General features: G+C 43.5%; 1 protein-coding gene across 4 annotated transcripts in view; it reads right to left on the bottom strand.

Annotated features, from left to right (window-relative positions):
- USP15 (ubiquitin specific peptidase 15) overlaps positions 1-17,368 on the bottom strand; it is a 617,233-nt gene that overhangs the window by 246,612 nt on the left and 353,253 nt on the right. For 2 of the 4 annotated variants that reach the window (XM_069229069.1, XM_069229071.1), the window contains 2 exons: positions 12,665-12,958; positions 10,094-10,164 (listed from right to left, as the gene is read on the bottom strand). In XM_069229069.1, coding sequence (XP_069085170.1) covers positions 10,094-10,164; positions 12,665-12,958 — 365 coding nt within the window. The remainder of the gene's footprint in view (positions 1-10,093; positions 10,165-12,664; positions 12,959-17,368) is intronic. The other 2 variants (XM_069229070.1, XM_069229072.1) reach the window with 1 other exon arrangement.

The raw sequence follows: 17,368 nt of genomic DNA, 5'->3' as shown, positions 1-17,368 counted from the left end.
TCTTTTGTGCTAGCAGGCTTAACTGCGTGGAGTGCGTCCCCCCCTGCTTGTTTAGATAATACATTGTTGTCATGTTGTCTGTTTTGACGAGAATGTATTTGTGAACTATTATTGGTTGGAAAGCTTTTAGTGCTTGAAAAACTGCTAGAAGTTCTAGGAGATTGATATGCAGTTTTGTTTGATGTACGTTCAATTGTCCTTGTATGCTGTGTTGATCGAGGTGTGCTCCCCACCCTGTCATGGAAGCATCTGTTGTTATTACGTATTGTGGCACTGGGTCTTGGAAAGGCCGCCCCTTGTTTAAATTTATGTTGTTCCACCACAGAAGCGAGAGGTAAGTTTGGCGGTCTATTAACACCAGATCTAGAAGGTGACCCTGTGCTTGAGACCACTGTGATGCTAGGCATTGTTGTAAGGGCCTCATGTGCAGTCTTGCGTTTGGGACAATAGCTATGCATGAAGACATCATGCCTAGGAGTTGTAATACCATTTTTGCTTGTATCTTTTGTGTTGGATACATGCGTTGTATGATGGTGTTGAAATTTAGAATTCTTTGTGGACTTGGAGTGGCTACTCCCTTTGATGTGTCTATTATGGCTCCTAGGTATTGTTGTACCTTGCGCGGCAGAATGTTGGATTTTGTAAAGTTGACGGTGAACCCGAGTTTGAAGAGGGTTTGTATGATCTGATTTGTGTGATTTGAGCACTCTATGAACGAATGGGCCTTGATTAGCCAGTCGTCCAAATATGGGAACACATGTATTTGCTGCCTTCTTATGTGTGCAGCGACTACCGCTAGGCATTTGGTAAAGACTCTTGGTGCGGTTGTTAATCCGAAAGGCAGTACCTTGAATTGGTAATGTATTCCTTTGAATACAAACCTTAGGTATTTCCTGTGCGATGGGTGTATTGGTATATGGAAATAAGCGTCCTTGAGGTCTAAAGTTGCCATGTAGTCGTGTAGTTTTAGCAATGGCAATACTTCTTGTAGTGTGACCATGTGGAAGTGGTCCGATTTGATGAAAGTGTTCACTACTCTGAGGTCTAGGATTGGTCTCAGCGTTTTGTCCTTCTTTGGTATCAGAAAGTACAGTGAGTAAACTCCTGTGTTTATTTGTGTGTTTGGCACTAATTCGATTGCATTCTTTTGCAATAGTGCCTGCACTTCTATCTCCAGGAGATTGGAGTGGTGTGTTGTTAAATTTTGTGCTTTTGGTGGTATGTTTGGAGGGAATTGTAGAAATTCTATGCAATAACCATGCTGGATAATTGCTAGAACCCAAGTGTCTGTAGTGATTTCCTCCCATGCTTTGTAATAATGACCTATTCTTCCCCCCACTGGTGTTGTGTGGAGGGGGTGAGTGACATGTGAGTCACTGTTTAGTAGTAGGGGTTTTGGGGCTTTGAAATCTTCCTCTATTTCTAGGGAATTGCCCTCCTCTATATTGTCCCCGAAAACCTCCTCTATACTGTCCCTGGTAACTGGACGGTGTTGCTTGTGAGGTGCTGGCTTGTGTGCTCTGACCCCGAAACCCCCCTCGAAAGGGCGTTTTACGGAATGTGCTGTAATTCCCTCTGCTCTGCGGGGAGTAGAGTGCGCCCATGGCTTTGGCAGTGTCCGTATCTTTTTTGAGTTTCTCAATCGCTGTGTCCACTTCTGGACCGAACAGTTCTTTTTCATTAAAAGGCATATTGAGAACTGCTTGTTGAATCTCTGGTTTAAATCCAGACGTTCGGAGCCATGCATGCCTTCTGATAGTTACAGATGTATTAATTGTCCGTGCAGCTGTATCTGCAGCGTCCATGGAGGAGCGGATCTGGTTGTTGGAAATGGCCTGTCCCTCCTCAACCACTTGTTTTGCCCTATTTTGTAAGTCCTTGGGCAGATGTTCAATGAGATGTTGCATCTCGTCCCAGTGGGCTCTGTCATAGCGCGCAAGTAGTGCCTGGGAGTTCGCGATGCGCCACTGGTTTGCAGCTTGTGCTGCGACTCTTTTACCAGCTGCATCGAACTTGCGGCTTTCTTTATCTGGGGGTGGTGCATCTCCAGATGTGTGAGAGTTGGCCCTTTTCCTAGCTGCTCCTACAACGACAGAGTCTGGTGGCAGCTGTGTAGTGATGAAAACCGGGTCTGTAGGAGGCGCCTTATACTTTTTTTCCACCCTTGGTGTGATTGACCTGCTTTTGACCGGCTCCTTAAAGATGTCTTTTGCGTGCCGGAGCATACCAGGGAGCATAGGCAGGCTTTGGTACGAGCTGTGGGTGGAGGAGAGTGTGTTGAATAAAAAATCATCCTCGACCTGTTCTGAGTGGAGGCTTACGTTGTGAAATTGTGCTGCTCTAGCCACCACTTGAGAATACGCGGTGCTGTCCTCTGGTGGAGATGGCTTCGTAGGGTATGCCTCCGGACTATTATCTGACACTGGGGCGTCGTATAGGTCCCATGCGTCCTGATCTTGGTCACCCTGGCTCATGGTGGTGTGAGCTGGGGAGAGTGATGGAGTTTGTGCTGGTGAGACGTGAATCACGGGCGGAGGAGAGGGTGGTGGGGTAACTCTTTTCACCACTTTTGGTTGTGGTGTCTGTTCAGTCTGGAACTCCAACCTTCTCTTTCTCCTAATAGGGGGAAGGGTGCTTATCTTTCCTGTCCCCTGCTGTATGAAGATACGCTTTTGCGTATGGTCCACATCAGTTGCTTGTAGCTCTTCCTCAAACCTATGCTTTTGCATTTGGGAGGTTAGCGAGTGCTCTTCTGTATAAGAGCCTGAAGCTGGGTCGCTTGCAGTCTGTTTCGGCATCGAAACCCTGTCTGCGTGTTTTTTCGGCTCCGAGGTGACTTTTTTCTTTTTCGGGGCCGAAACCTCTCGGCGTCGATCTGCTTCGGTGCCGCTGTCTCGGCGTCGAGCCGTGTCCACACCGGCATCTCGGTGTCGAGGCTTGTCTCCAGCACTTTCTCGGTGTCGAGAAGGCTGCGTGCCGGTGTCTCGACCGGAGTCGGACGACCTCGGCACTGTTTGGGCCTTTTTCGGTGCCGACGGTCGGTCACCGAATTTATGGGTGGAGCCATGGCCGGATGGCAGTGGCGTCCCCTGGGCCTTGTAAATGTGTCTCTGTGTGGTTTTCGACGTTTTACTCACGGTTTGTGTATCGTCGAATCCTTCGGAGTCTGAGTCTTGGATCGAGAAGGTACCTTCCTCTTCCTGTTCCTCGAACTCCTGTTGGGCTGTCGGTGCGGACGCCATCTGAAGTCTTCTGGCTCGACGGTCTCGGAGTGTTTTTCGGGACCGGAACGCACGACAGGCCTCGCAGGTGTCTTCGCTGTGCTCAGGTGACAGGCACAGGTTGCAGACCAAGTGTTGGTCTGTGTAGGGGTATTTATTGTGGCATTTGGGGCAGAAACGGAACGGGGTCCGTTCCATCGGCGTTCTTCAGCACGCGGTCGGGCCGACCAGGCCCCGACGGGGGATCGAAAAAACTACCCTGAAGGGCACCGGAGCTCTTCGATCTTCGATGCGGCGTGGAATCTAAGTACGCCGATCCCGAACGCAACAATACCGACGAAAATCTTCCGAAATTAGCTAATTTTCCGTTCCGAAACTCGGAGCGACAGGAACACGTCCGAACCCGATGGCGGAAAAAAAACAATCAAAGATGGAGTCGACGCCCATGCGCAATGGAGACAAAAGGAGGAGTCACTCGGTCCCGTGACTCGAAAGACTTCTTCGAAGAAAAACAACTTGTAACACTCCGGCCCAACACCAGATGGCGAGCTATTGCAGAACATGCGTATCTACAGCGACAGATGCCATCGAACATTTAGTATTTAGGGGAATCCCTGATACCATGACCTCAGATCTTTGCTGGACACAAAAGGAGTGGACAAGAAGCCTGCTGAACCTGAGAACAGAGGAACACGACTGGCTTATCGGCAACCCTGGCAGTCTGCCTCCTGCACCAGACCTTTGAGGAGCAATTGACCTGTCCGGCCGCTGCAACCTCCAAAAAGCCAGGAGAGCTGCCAATGCTTTGCAAATCGCCAAGAGGAACTCCCTTGGAACAGAGGAGTTGCTTCCCTGCATCTGCAGGTACCCAAGAGAGAACTGTGAGGAACAGAGCTGCCAAAAACCTGAAGCCAGATTTCACCACTGCACCTGAGCCACCTAGCCCGAGCTGAAGTAGGCCCATGGTGTCAGTGCGGTTCCCAGGCCCTCCAGAGGCGAAGCCCACCTTGAGTTTGCCCACTGTGGACTTCCTGATGGTGTCTGCTGCCTGTTTCTGCAGACCCCCAGCAACCGCGAGTGACCTGAAGACAAAGACCCAATGCTTCAGGACACCTCTGCATCCGTCCGCCCCAGACAGAGGAAAAGAGGACCAAGGGTGTCCCCATGACCTGAGCGCACTTGTTAGCTTGGTTGGACTGGACCCCCAGTCCACACCTGAAGACTGTTTCTGTGCACCCCATTCACCCCCCCATCCCCTCCTGCCTGCAACTGCTAGGAACTCCAGCCCCAGACCCAAAGCCAGAAGACACCACTGCACTTGAGCCCCACAGCCAGAAGAGAAGTGGACTGACTGTGTCCCCACATGCCCGACGACCTCAAGGGTCGAACACCCTGTGGGTTTTCCTGGACTTATCTTCCAGTCCATCCATGCAGCAACTTTGTAACAGGACCAATCCCCATAGATTTACAAGGGGCACCCAATGCTGAACTGCACCCCTGCACCCAGCCACCCCAGTGTTGCCTGAGGTGACCTGCCGGTGTAGTCTTGGACCTTGCCCCAAACTTATCCTAAGTCCAGGAGATTGCTCCCATCAGTCGCTGTAAAGTGCCCGAATGGAGTACATGTTTCCCCCCCATAGGATAACATTACCGCACAAAACAATTGCACTGTCAACTTTTCAAAACTCAAAAAATTCCTATCTCGAAAATACTCATCTGATTCCGGTGATATTGGTATCAAAGTTTATATAAAAGTATGTGTTATTTATATAAACTGGTGTCGGATTTCTCTTTTGAGTGAGTGCCTACTTACTGTATGAGTGTGTGTTACATGCTTAGCACTACCCAGTAATATGCCTAACTGCTCGACCACACTACCACAAAAGAGAGCATTTGGGATGTCATTTGTGCCTCTGTGCCACCTCTGGAGTTGGCTTGGACTCTTTGCACAGTGTACCTCATTTTGGTCCACTACATAAAGAGCCAGCTTACTACACCCTGAAGTCCGAGAGACTGTCCAAAGGAACAACCCCATAATGCTCTGGGTGTGGAAACAGCCAGAGAGAGTGAGCAACTGCCAGGTTCTGATCAAGTCTTCTTTAAAAAGCAACCACTGAGAGAAATTGCCACAGTTGAAAAATTGCAGTTGCATTCAGAGCCTGAGTGCTCCTGTAAAGTCAAGGTATGCATCCTGATCAGTCTGGAGAGGTCTTACTTGCCAAGACCATCTGCAAAAATGAGATTAGCCCAAAGGCCAAACTGGTTGAACCAGAATTCCTCCAGCTGTCGATCTACAAAGCCTACTAATGCTGAATCTGCCAGACGCAGCCACCTCACTGAGGTCATATAATTCTACACAACCCCAGTGACAACGCAAGCCTGACTGCTGAACATGTCTGTCCTGCAGCAGCAAGGACTCCTACTGCCCAAAGCTGGTAACTAGAGGGCTACAGAGCATATGTGAATGAGAAACTGTGACACGGATGGAAGCATGCTGCACAAACTAAGACTTCTTCCAAGCTAATATTGCTCTGAAGGAAAGGCAAACCGAAATATAGGTGCACATCCTCAGAAGGGTGTGGTGACTCAAGCAGAACTTTAACCCTGTTCTGCTTTCCCCAGTTGCTCTGCTGTGTGTATGAAGTGAAAAGAAAAGTAAATTAGGATGTGCACTGTGTGTATTACACACCATACTTTTGTTAAATATTGTAACCACAGAGTTTTTTTCAGTTGATATCCATTTCTGTTGCAATACACTTTTTATTCCCTAAAAATGTGATTTCTCCCTGGCAAACAATTGTCATTGCCTTTTTCCATGTCTCTGAGTTCACCCCCTAAATGCTGTGGAATTTGTTTTCTACAGTACAACATTTTGTTTTTACACTGCCTATTTTAAAATGGTGAAAAAAACAAAACAATTCCTCTCATCAGCTAATCGCATTTGAGAAAATATTCAAATGAGACTGCCGGAATTCATTACTTTTACAATCATGATTACACCACTGATATACAAAAGGGTCCACCCTTTAAAACTTCCATTGCAACTTTTTTAAACAATTGTGTCTCAAACAAACTTAATGGATTAACACCAAACTAATGAAAGCACAATTTCTGAGTAAAGTTCCAATTTCATGCCGATTTAAGTGCAGATGCACAGGCAAAACTGGGGAAACACATCTCTATTCCCCATCATTTATCTTTCAGTTCTGTGTATGGATGTGCACAAAAACTAGCACTGCAAAGTGATCGGCATACTTGGTGCAGATGAGTTCATAATTTCACACATTATAGGCAAATCAAAAAAAGATCTTTCAATTGAAAGTGTGGCTAAATCATAATACAAAACGTTGAACTTATAGGTATGTTTTCTTAGTAAAAATGTTTTTACAAAAGGTATTCTGGGGATCCCTTATGTATCCTGAGATATTTAACTTCATTGGGAGCCGCAGGTGCACTTTAAGAGCCTTTGGCCCAAAGGAGAAGGTTCGGTCATCTGGGTATTATTGTATCAAACTTTATGGTAAAGAAATATCCATTCCTCTTAAGACCCCACTGACCACCAAAACACAGTGTGAATATAGTAACAAGATGGAGACAATTGCTAATTAAGGGCTTAGTCAATGCAAGAGGCCCTCACGATCAACCTTGAGACAGAGAGTCTTAGTTTAAAGGTCATCAGTGCATGTAACTTAGAAACCACATTAGTAACCAAAGACCCAGACAGCCCTTTGGAAGGGAAGTGGCTAGTTCAATCCTTATTGCCTAAAAAACACACCACTCACAGCAGGGCCTCCTGGAACAAATACACAACATGTCTCATTGTGCAGGTGCTAACTCTAGTGTTGGGTCTCTTAATGGCACGATGCGATAAGCAGAGACTACTCTTGTGCTACAGAAGGCACTGATTATGCTTGCAACAAGTTAACACTCTTACAAAGCTACAGGGCTCGACAGAGATGGAGAGAGAGTCAATAGTCTCATCTAATTTTCTTTATTAAGAAAGAATATGGCAGAAGTATTTCACAAACTGGACACACCAGATTACAGTCTATCTGCTTGTTTCAAAACACTTGGGCTGTCCTTGGCTGGGGTACAGATCTTTCTACATTCTGGCAATAATGGGCTCTAAAATAGGCCACACTGAGGCCTAACTACATAGATCCATATTCAACTGTAGAGTCAATGTAACAGGCAATGGCTAGCCCGAATGTGCAACAGTTGCTATTCACTTGCAAATATGGAAGGTATTTGATGCTCTTCAATATTTATAATGGGGTATGTAGCACAAAGATGAATCACACGTTTCAAACTCCAGGTTTAACGCGCCCAAAGGCATATTAAGAATTAAGAGTTTAGAAAGGTTTATGAAAGTAGTTGCGGGTGGCTTTATTACAACATTTAAATCATGTAGTTCAACCTGCTGTTCAGGAGCTGGTCATCACTTACCATTGATAGCTTCATCACATGGTTTGTGTGCGTATTTTGGGAGATCTGTCTCTGATTTAGATAGGAGACACCTTTAAAAATGGTTTGAACATCAGCATAATTGATTATACTAGACTGGAGATCCCAGCCGGAACCTTATGCTTTGAGGAGGACAACACTCTGGTTTTACATTGTACAACAAGTGCTTTTAAAAGACTAGAACGACATTCTGAGACTAGTGATAACGTCTTAGCCTCAAATAATGAACAAAAGTTGAAAGTGGATTATGTAGAGTGAGGTGCACTACTCTATTCTGTATCAAATCTGGCTGCATCTGTAATAACTTCACCCAACCTTGCCTCTCTAGATTCACATCAACTCCCAGTGTTACACTTGATCACCTGTGAGCGTATTGTTTTGCACATCACCAAACCCACATGCCACTAAAACCTAAAATGCACAAATGTTTTGACAGAGACTCAAGATTAGCCAAGGTCTACCCATTGGAGGCTAAAAAAAGCATGATTCCAAGGGAAATTAGAGAATACAGAAAACAATATAAAATCATCTGGTCCCAGAAAAAGGGAGAGTGGGAACAGATGGCACAACTTAGTCAGGACAGCCGGGTCGTGCAATATGACACTATTCTGGCCATTGAATGGCAACAATATGCTCATCCAAAAGCCTGAAATGCATAGAGCATAAGAACACTAGCTGCCACACTATTCGTGGCTGGATTAGGAGGTTACGGGCTAGACTGGTTGTGGGCCTTCTTGTCCTATGCTGTTTGCTGTCAGCTCTCTTTTAGAACTCCTTACATTAAGTGAGGTCCATTCAGTTATGAGAGGAAAAAAAATGGGAAAGAGGTCTGGGCCCAGATAAAAATCTGGCAGACATATACAAATCTGAGACTGTGCTATTGGGCAAACGCATTTTGCTCGTAAGCACTGCAACTCTGCCGAAATTCTGTCTGGGCACTAGAATAGTGTGTTTACATAACAAGGGCAGCAAGGATACAGCCGATTATGATTCAATAAACCTTTTAGACAATGCACAAACAATGTTTTAATGGGTCTTATTAACTAGATGGGAACCTTAGGCCTAGGATAATAGCATTCTCTCAGATGGTCATGCAGGATTTAGAACAAATGAACAGTACAGTGGGCCAAATGTTCAAGTTTCACCAGAGCCAGGCAATAGACATTACACTTAAGAGCTGTGTTGCATGTGGCACTTGTAGACCTGCGGTCCGCATGCAACAACGTCCCTAGACATCATCTTCAAAGCTTGCTGGGTAATCCAGGAATTTCACCTGCCTTTCTTAGTATTTTGGAAAAACGAAAGCAGGGAATTATGCCGCAGTGCATTGAGGTGCATCCGGGGGAAAATACAAGTCCCTTCCTGGTGGGTTGGGGTATGTGAGACTCCAGAGCTAAGTCACTACAATGACTGCTTCCACAACGTGTTGGAGTATTCCATTTGGCTGGTTTAGACAAGTTAGTAAATCTGCAACACATATAGACAGAAATACATTTTTCTGTGCCGGCGGTATGCTATGCTGCAAACCAACTAGTCAGGATATTTAAAGGGAAATGTGAGCACATGCAAGCTGATGCAGGGTTTAGGCAATGTGTTAATCTGATACATCTAGAAAGGTGATTTTTGTTGCGTCATGCTATTTATTGGCATCATGTATGAGGAGGACTTTCACAAGACCAATACACTTGTATCTGATGCGGGGTCCAACGCAGTCACCCCCAAATTGTACACTGCTCACAGTTTTGGGCCTCTTTCCTCTGTAAGGAGTGACCTCCTTGTCTTGCTTCACCTGGTCACGGAAACCTACATAGCATCACCAGGCCAGTCAGTTCTCTTGCAGATAAGGAACTCGGTTCCTGTACAGGAGCCTCAGCACACCTTAATAAGATTCATGTAAGATTCACGTAAGGGGCAAAAAGGAACGCACCAATTCTCTGCTTACCATCCACCCTTAGGGATAGATCTGAAAGTGCTGGATCTCTCAAGTACATCTCCTAGGATGGAATTGCCAACTGAAGGTGGGCACAGCAGCAGTTTATAGAGGGGCCATTAGGAAATCAGTGAGAGATAGTTATATCAGAATCCACATTATCCATATTTAATACATTAATATCCTAGGGTTATAAGAGAATAAACAGAATGATGTTTGCAGTGGGATTGTCGGGGAACAAGAATGCATTTTTCTGAATGCAAGTAGTTCAGCATCTAGTGGCTTAATATGGGTAGAAGTAATGTATATCAGCTTACTAAACCGAGAAGGGAAGTAGTTTTAGGTGTTATAACCTCAATTTGATTTTTTGAATTCAGCTATTTCTCCAACAGGGCAGTCATGAACATTAAATAAAAGAATAAAGCAAAAACAATATAGTTAATGTACAGCAGATTATAGATTAAGATGCAATACCTACCTCTGCAGTGTTTTCATCAAAGAATTTATTTTTCAAATCGGGATCCCAGTCCAAAGCAAGATATGACCGTTCTACAACAAGAGAAGATATAATAATTTTTTCTAAAATTATATGCAATGACAAAGGCATACAGGTTGACAGTATAGCTTCTAAATCATATTATGAGCTATTTCTTCTTACTCAAAAAACTATGCCTTTACTGCTCTTAGACGACATTTAAAAGTAATCTAACCAAAAATCTAGAGCTGCTTGTTTTGGGATTTTCTCCCCTGCATTGCTATAGAGATCTCATCAATTAGGCTGCTGTAATGTACTTAAATACTGTCATATTCTGCACGTTGTCTTGCAACTTCACATATCTAAACAATAAATGAACAGGAACGCCTCCTCTGTGAGAGCGGGGAGGGTCGCACCGCTGAAAAAGTGCCCCAGAGCAGGGGAAAAATAAAATGGTAATATTGTTTATTTATAAGCATTTTATTTTTCAGCAACCTTGTAACCAACCAAACAGCAGGGAGCTTGCCAGCATCCTTAACACCTCCATCACCATGGCAGCCTTCCTGAGCAGATGCCAATATGCAGAGATCATACCCCTCCAAAAGAAACCCTCCTCCGACCCCAGCAAAGAAAAATTATCGATCAATCTCTTTGCTCCTTTACCATGTCAAAGTACTTGAGAAGGCCATCAACCAACAGCTCACAGAATACCTAGAACAAAACACTTGCTTGACGCCTCCCATTCAGGATTCTGAGGCAACCACAGCATGGAGACAGCACTGATCGCAGCCACAGACAACACCAGAACTCTCCTCCATCACGGAGAAACTGCAGCCCTGATCTTCCTTGACCACTCTGCTGCATTCGACACCGTATCCCACCACACCCTCATCAACAGACTCTACATCAGCATACCACAAAACACCCTCAGGTGGATTGCCTCCTTCCTTACAAGACACACGCAGAGCATCTGGCTACCTACATTCACCTCCGAACCAAAGGACATCATATGCCGCACACCCCAAGTATCCCTCAGGCCCACGTTTTTCAACACCTACATGACCCTCTTCGTTGACATTGTCAGATCCCACAGTCTCAACATAATTTCCTACACAGATGTCACACAACTTATCCTCTCACTCACTGAAGACCCCTTTACCACCAGAACAAACTTCTGAGGCGCCGTGACCTAAGTAGCCAACTCGATGAAAGGCAATTGCCTTAAACTCAACTCTGACAAGACAGAAGCACTGGTCTCCGGGAAAAACACATCCATATGGGGTCACAGCAGGTGGCAAGTTGAACTCGGACCTACACCAGCGCCAACAGACCAAGCATGCAACGTAGGCATCATCCTCAACAGCAAACTGACCATGAAAAGACAAGTCAAACCAGTTGCCTTTTCCTGCTACCACACACTCCACAGAATCTTCAGATGGATCCCAGTCAACACCAGAAAGACCATCACCCAGGCCCTCGTCACCAGCCACTTCGACTAAGGAAATGCACTCTACACCAGCATCTCCACCCAGCTCCTCAAAAGACTCCAGATCATAAAGAACGCTGTAGCCAGACCTGGCTTTTCGATGGAAATCTTGCACCCTGGCACCCAGATACCCCTAGGTGTGATGTTGGTGTTTCGCTTGATTGATAAACAAAAACAGAGAAACTGGATCAACCTTATATCTTTTCTGCAATACAGATATGCTAGAAACAGGCCACAACTGCCACAGTCAGAGGAACTTGCAAAGTTCTCTTCAAAAGTTCAACCTCAAAGAACTACATGCTGTCTTTATTTATTCTTATCACCATAACGTTAGGCCACACCTCCACGGTCATGCCTCACTCTTTTTGCCACAGTCTTCTTGGAGGCTCAAAGACATGACTTCCGATTATAACAACAGCACGCCTCACTCTGACTCCCAGACACTCCTCCTGTCCCATGCTACCCGCTTTACATTCTGTGCATGCATGGCAAACTTATAATTCTGCGGAAGCCATGCAGCACCTGTTGGACACTCAGGCTTGCACCTCATGATTAGGGGAGTGCGAAAGTCACATCATTTTCTTTTGCATAATCATTTCAAATATCAGCAAAATTGTGCAGAAATAGATGGAGCACAAATCTGCCATTTTGCACTAATATTTTCATTGAAGTACTCCCTTGCATCGAAAATTTACAGTGTGCCTTTAGCACTTAAAAAAAAAAGAAGCAATTAACACATGTGCTACAAACAATAGGACCTGCTCGTATTCTGTCCTTTTGCATTGTTCCATTGCATCTCTTTCTGCAGAAACAGTTGAATGTGTCATAGTACAAATATATCCCCATGGGCAATGCTTTCAGACGGGTTCTGGGTCATAACGCTCTTTCATGATCGTAGGTGAAAGTGAACCAACAGAATATCAAACGCATTGATGTTTCAGTAAAAACTGAACTGAGCTCAGACCTCTGTGTACCTGTTGTGGTCTTCGAGTTACAGTAAAAATGTCTACATTTGAAATAATTATGTTACTGTTGCACAATGAGCTATGAATGAGAATTATTTTTTCTGAAATAAAATGAGAACTCACCATCCAGCCTTAATTGCTTATCATCAAATCTAATGTGCCTTGTGTCATCTTTGATGTAGTTGACATCGGTGTTGCCTAAGTTGTTAAACTGGAATGTAAAGAAACGTTTCTTGTGTCCCACAGGTAGCTGGCCTTTACAACTCTCCTCACTGCACAATCCATTTTCAGAATCGTTATCTCCCCCAACAGAATCTTCCGACTGGCTGTTTTCATTTTCTGAAGGAAGCTCCTGGTCCTGACTAGATTCGTCATCTGGCTCATCCGTTTCCATCTCACCTGTGGCAGCAAAAACAACTGGTTCCATAAATTAAGAGTACTTTGAACGTTTAGAAAAAACAAAGGGAGTCTTGACATATTGTGTATCATGGCATAAACATATAACGTAAGTGATACATTTTACAAAAAAAGTGTGATAAGGAAAAGTGGACTCAAGATTAAAAGATTGGAAAGTAACATTACTTAGGGCAAATTTCACGGCAAACAATATGTTGGGTGTAGTCAAGAAATGACAGGGAAGAACAAGGATTAAGTTAATACACAAAAGGCCAGCTGAATGAACCCTTTGCATAGAATTACACCGTTTGAAACGGCACAAAGGCTTTTTATGTACGAAACCCAAACTGTGATTCTGTACTGAATCGCAATTTGAGTTTGCAATCAAATACCGGTTCGGTATTTGGAAGGTGAGTGTTTAGGGCATCCCTTTCAAATACCAAATCAGATTTGCATGTATAGATGTTTTGCGATCAAAATCTGGCTGCAAATCATTATTACTTTACAGACTACTGAAAGGTAGTGATAAGGTATTCGCAAACTGGAAGGGTCCCCAACACTTCCCCTTTTTGAAGGCTGAAACATTTGTTTGAAGAGTAGACCACTGTCCTAGAGACTACTGTCTCATCCTACAATTTTTTTTTTTTGTAAATGCATCCTGTTTCCTTTCAGGATAATGGGGGCAGTTAATTGTTTTTTCCTTCAATGCAATCACAGACATAGTGATCTGCTGACGTCACAAGGCCAGAATCTCTGTGATGGCTGCGATTCATTGTGGGTCGCAATTTGCAACCTACCTCATTAATGTTCATGATGGTAGGTCACACCGTAACCCACTATGAATCAGTATTTACGAGCCAACCTATTAGTGAGGCCAGGCCACTTTGCAAAATACCACATTGGTCACAAAAACACTGATATTGCATCCAATATTTTGCAACCACTGCTGTGTGTATCTGGCCCAAAATCTGTAAACAAACTATTATGGCTAGGTTAATGACATACAAAATGGACACATAAGTAATTTATCCTACTAAAGCTAAATTTTCTTAGGCATACTGAACTTTATAATGGCTCCCTTCAGCATTGTATATCTCCTGAAGAAGGCCAAAATACATTTTATTGCAATTCATATTGTTATGTTCTATACCAACCTTTCTGTAACCTTCATTCTTATCATTTACTCAACTCAACCCTTCATTTCAAATAACATATTACTAAAGAGTAAGGAACATATACATTGATGGGCACTAACATGACAAAAACAATTATTGCGTAATTACCTTCCTGCATGTATAAAACCACAATAGGGTGGTTTAGGTGAAGTCTGCACATTTTATGGTTTGTCCCATCCATGTACAAAAGAATCATTTGAATCTTCATCCCTTCATCTAATACATAGCTCAATATAAGGAATTGCAATGAAGGAATAAGGCTAGTAAGGAAAATGTCACTTACTCAGTGTACATCTCTTCGTGGCATGAAGTGCTGCAGATTTACATCCTGTGGATAGCTCGTCTGACATCTAGTGTTGGGCTTGGAGTGTCACAGGTTGTTTTTTTTCGAAGAAGTCTTTTCGGAGTCACAGGATCGAGTGACTCCTTCTCTCAGCTACAGTGCGCATGGGCATCGACTCCATTGTTAGACTGTTTTCGCAAAGGGTGAAGGAAGGAGTGATAGAGTATAAGAATACAAAGAGATGTCTATGCAAATGTAAATGTATCTACATATGTACAAATGTTAAACTTGAATGACTACAGGCTTTCGGGGAGGAGGGAGGGCGCATGTTAATCTGCAGCACTTCCTGCCACAAACAGATGTACACTGGGTAAGTGACATTTTCCGTTCGATGGCATGTGTTGCTGCAGATACACATGATATGCATAGACTACAAAGCAGTTAGTCCTCCGAAAAAAGTGGAGGCTTGCCTGTAGGGGTTGAAGTTGTGTAAAATAGTGTTCTTAAGACAGCTTGGCCTAAAGTGGCTTGTTGCTGTGAAAAAACATCAACATAATAGTGTTTTGTAAATGTATGAGGAGTAGACCATGTGGCTGGTCTACATATATATCAACCATTGGTACGTTCCCTAAGAATGCCTTTGACACACCTTTCTTTCTTGTACAATGTGCTCTAGGAGTAATAAAAAATTGTCTTTTTGCTTTGATGTAGCATGTTTGTATGCATCTAACAATCCATCTTGCTAAACCTTGTTTTGATATAGGATTGCCTTTATGTGGTTGTTGGAAAGCAACAAAAAGTTGTTTTGTTTTCCTAAAATCTTTGGTTCTGTCTATATAGTGCATAAGAGTTCTTTTAAGATCTAGGGTATGAAGAGCTCTTTCTGCCACAGAGTCTGGCTGTGGAAAGAAGACTAGCAATTCCACTGTTTGGTTGATATGAAAAGGAGATACTACCTTTGGTAGACATTTGGGATTTGTTTTAAGTACAACTTTATGTTTGTGCCCTTGGGAAAAAAAGGTTCCTCAAGAGTGAAGGCTTGTATTTCACTAACCCCTTTTAAAGAAGTAATAACTACAAGGAAAGTGACCTTCCATGTCAAGTACTGTATTTGATAAGAGTACATGGGTTCAAAAGGTGGTTCCATAAGTCTGGTAAGTACAATATTTAAATTCCATGATGGAACAGGTGGTGTTCTAGGTGGAATAATGTGTTTTAATCCTTCCATGAAGGCTTTAATAACAGGAATTCTGAACAGAGAAGTATGTTGAATATTCTGTAAGTATGCAGGTATTGCAGTGAGATGTGTTTTGATAGATGAGAAAGCCAAATTTGACTTTTGCAAATGATGTAAATAACATACAATATATTGTATGGATGCTGTAAGTGGGTCAGTGTTTTTAGATTGACAGTAGTATACAAATCTTTTCCACTTGTTTGCGTAGCATTGTCTAGTAGTAGGTTTACGTGCTTGTTTAACTACTTCCATACATTCTGGTGGAAGTTTTAGGTAACCAAATTCTAGGACTTCAGGAGCCAAATCGCTAGATTGAGAGCATTGGGATTTGGATGCCTGATTTGACCTTTGTTCTGGGTTAACAAATGTGGTCTGTTTGGAATAGGGTACTACAGACAAATCTAGGAGTGTTGTGTACCAATGCTGACATGCCCATGTTGGTGCTATTAGAATCATGGTAAGTGATGGTTGATGTAGTTTGCTGACCAGAAAGGGAAGTAGTGGGAGAGGGGGAAAAGCGTAAGCAAATATCCCTGACGAATTGATCCATAGAGCATTGCCCTTGGATAGAAGATGTGGGCATCTGGATGCAAAGTTTAGGCATTTTGAGTTTTCGCTTGTTGCGAATAGGTCTATCTCTGGTGTTTCCTACTTTTGAAGTACTTGAGAGTGAATCTCCCATTCGTGTGTTTGTTGGTGATTTCTGCTTAGGAGATATGTCAGCTGATTGTCTGAGATGAGTGTGTCCCACCCTGTTTGTTGAGATAATACATGGTTGTCATGTTGTCTGTTTTTATGAGAAGAGGTTGAAACACTTTTAGAGCAAGAAATACAGCTAGTAGTTCTAGGTGGTTTATATGAAGCGGTTTCTGTTGTGCATCCCATTGCCCTTGAATGGTCTGATTGTTGAGGTGAGCTCCCCAACCGATCATTGCTGCGTCTGTTGAGATTATGGTCTGAGGAACAGGGTCCTGGAATGACCGCCCCCTCATTAAATTGTTGCTATTCCACCATTGAAGGGACATATGTGTTTGGCGGTCCATCAACACTAGATCCTGAAGTTGACCGTGTGCCTGAGACCATTGTTGTGAGAGGCACTTTTGTAAAGGCCTCATGTTTAGTCTTGCATGTGGAACTATGTCTATGCAAGATGCTATCATTCCTAGGATCCTCACGATAAACTTTACAGTATATTGTTGATTTTGCTGTATGTCTGGTATGAGATTTTGGAAAGCTTGTATCCTTTGTGTATTTGGATAAGCTTTGCCTTTTGAGTATTTAGGATAGCACCTGAGTAAGGGTGTAATATTGTAATATTGCTGGTTGAAGATGTGATTTTTGATAATTGAGAGTGAAACCTAGGGTATGCAAGGTTTCTATCACACAACAAGTGTGTTATTGGCATTGTGTAAAATTGCTTGATTTTATTAGCCCGTCGTCTAGATATAGAAAGACGTGGATGTGTTGTTTTCTTAAGGAGGCTGCTACTACTGCTAGACATTTTGTGAACACTCTTGGAGCTGTTGTTATGCCGAATGGCAACACCTTGAACTGGTAATGTTTTCCTGCTATGACACACCTGAGGTATTTTCTGTGAGCTGGATGGATTGGTATGTGGAAATACGCGACTTTGAGGTCTAAAGCAGTCATGTAATCTTGTCTTTGTAGTAGTGGAATAACATCTTGCAGAGTTACCATGTGAAAATGTTCTGACAGGATGTACAGTTTGAGGGGCC

This window comes from Pleurodeles waltl, chromosome 4_1 (genome assembly GCF_031143425.1).
Source record: "Pleurodeles waltl isolate 20211129_DDA chromosome 4_1, aPleWal1.hap1.20221129, whole genome shotgun sequence".
Taxonomy (NCBI): domain Eukaryota; kingdom Metazoa; phylum Chordata; class Amphibia; order Caudata; family Salamandridae; genus Pleurodeles; species Pleurodeles waltl.
The sequence above is the reverse complement of the archived record's forward strand: the minus strand, read 5'-3'. Positions and strand labels throughout refer to the sequence as shown.